Consider the following 2329-nt stretch of genomic DNA (forward strand, 5'->3'; position numbering starts at 1 on the left):
TTTTTTATTTTTTATTAACACAAACAACACAAACTTTACTGTTTTAACTTATTAAAGGTTAAGTGTGTAAGTTTTAGTGACATCTAGTGGTGAGGTTTGCGAATGACAAGAATTTCAGGGCAGTAAGTTTAGCTGGCTGATGCTTCCCATGCTTAAGCTATCCTTACGTTTTATTGCCAATTAACGTTACTGATCAGCTGATTGTCTCATTCTCATTCTCACTACAGAGCGGAAACTCCCTAAAATCCCAAGAATAGTAGTTTCGAGGAACCCCTTGGAGAACTGAAACTCCCTAAAAGCCAAATAGTAGTAGTTTCAAGGAAACCCTTGGAGAGCGGAAACTCCCTAGAATCCCAAGAATAGTAGTTTCAAGGAACCCCTTGGAGAACTGAAACTCCATAAAAGCCAAATACTAGTAGTTTCAAGGAACCCCTTGGAGAGCGGAAACTCCCTTGAATCCCAAGAATAGTAGTTTCAAGGAACCCCTTGGAGAAATGAAACTCCCTAAAAGCCAAATAGTAGTAGTTTCAAGGAAACCCTTGGAGAGCGGAAACTCCCTAAAATCCCAAGAATAGTAGTTTCAAGGAACCCCTTGGAGAACTGAAACTCCCTAAAAGCCAAATATAGTAGTTTCAAGGAACCCCTTGGAGAGCGGAAACTCCCTAAAATCCCAAGAATAGTAGTTTCAAGGAACCCCTTGGAGAACTGAAACTCCCTAAAAGCCAAATAATAGTAGTTTCAAGGAACCCCTTGGAGAGCGGAAACTCCCTAAAATCCCAAGAATAGTAGTTTCAAGGAACCCTTGGAGAACTGAAACTCCCTAAAATCCCATGAATAGTAGTTTCAAGGAACCCTTGGAGAGCGGAAACTCCCTAAAATCCCAAGAATAGTAGTTTCAAGGAAACCCTTGGAGAGCGGAAACTCCCTAAAACCAAATAGTAGTAGTTTCAAGGAACCCTTGGAGAGAGGAAACTCCCTAAAACCAAATAGTAGTAGTTTCAAGGAACCCCTTGGAGAACTGAAACTCCCTAAAAGCCAAATAATAGTAGTTTCAAGGAACCCCTTGGTGAACTGAAACTCCCTAAAAGCCAAATAATAGTAGTTTCAAGGAAACCCTTGGAGACTGAAACTCCCTAAAAGCCAATAATAGTAGTTTCAAGGAACCCTTGGAGAGCGGAAACTCCCTAAAACCAAAATAGTAGTTTCAAGGAAACCCTTGGAGACTGAAACTCCCTAAAACCAAATAGTAGTTTCAAGGAACCCCTTGGAGACGGAAACTCCCTAAAAGCCAAATAATAGTAGTTTCAAGGAACCCCTTGGAGAGTGAAACTCCTAAAAGCCAAATAGTAGTTTCAAGGAACCCCTTGGAGAACTGAAACTCCCTAAAAGCCAAATATAGTAGTTTCAAGGAACCCTTGGAGAGCGGAAACTCCCTAAAATCCCAAGAATAGTAGTTTCAAGGAACCCCTTGGAGAACTGAAACTCCCTAAAAGCCAAATAATAGTAGTTTCAAGGAACCCCTTGGAGAGCGGAAACTCCCTAAAAGCCAAATAATAGTAGTTTCAAGGAACCCCTTGGAGAGTGAAACTCCCTAAAAGCCATATAGTAGTTTCAAGGAACCCTTGGAGACTGAAACTCCCTAAAATCCCAAGAATAGTAGTTTCAAGGAACCACTTGGAGAGCGGAAACTCCCTAAAACCAAATAGTAGTAGTTTCAAGGAACCCCTTGGAGAACTGAAACTCCCTAAAAGCCAAATAATAGTAGTTTCAAGGAACCCCTTGGAGAGCGGAAACTCCCTAAAAGCCAAATAATAGTAGTTTCAAGGAACCCCTTGGAGAACTGAAACTCCCTAAAATCCCATGAATAGTAGTTTCAAGGAAACCCTTGGAGAGCGGAAACTCCCTAAAATCCCAAGTAGTAGTTTCAAGGAAACCCTTGGAGAGCGGAAACTCCCTAAAACCAAATAGTAGTAGTTTCAAGGAACCCCTTGGAGAACTGAAACTCCCTAAAGCCAAATAGTAGTTTCAAGGACCCCTTGGAGACTGAAACTCCCTAAAAGCCAAATAGTAGTAGTTTCAAGGAACCCTTGGAGACTGAAACTCCCTAAATCCCATGAATAGTAGTTTCAAGGAACCCCTTGGAGAGCGGAAACTCCCTAAAATCCCAAGAATAGTAGTTTCAAGGAACCCTTGGAGAACGAAACTCCCTAAAACCAAATATAGTAGTTTCAAGGAACCCCTTGGAGACTGAAACTCCCTAAAAGCCAATAATAGTAGTTTCAAGGACCCCTTGAGAGTGAAACTCCCTAAAAGCCAAATAGTAGTAGTT

The 2329-nt window shown here is 41.3% G+C and overlaps 1 protein-coding gene across 1 annotated transcript in view; it reads left to right on the top strand.

The window, feature by feature from the left end:
* The window catches only part of LOC119910776 (zinc finger protein 239-like), a gene marked incomplete at its 5' end in the record, with an annotated part of 1640 nt that extends 1354 nt beyond the window's left edge, over positions 1-286 (top strand). The window contains one exon of the mRNA XM_038729584.1: positions 228-286. Coding sequence (XP_038585512.1) covers positions 228-286 — 59 coding nt within the window. The remainder of the gene's footprint in view (positions 1-227) is intronic.
* Positions 287-2329: the final 2043 nt, after the last annotated feature.

This window comes from Micropterus salmoides, unplaced genomic scaffold (assembly GCF_014851395.1).
Source record: "Micropterus salmoides isolate LMB-PRFRI ecotype aquatic unplaced genomic scaffold, ASM1485139v1 Ms_hic_scaffold_19, whole genome shotgun sequence".
Classification (NCBI taxonomy): domain Eukaryota; kingdom Metazoa; phylum Chordata; class Actinopteri; order Centrarchiformes; family Centrarchidae; genus Micropterus; species Micropterus salmoides.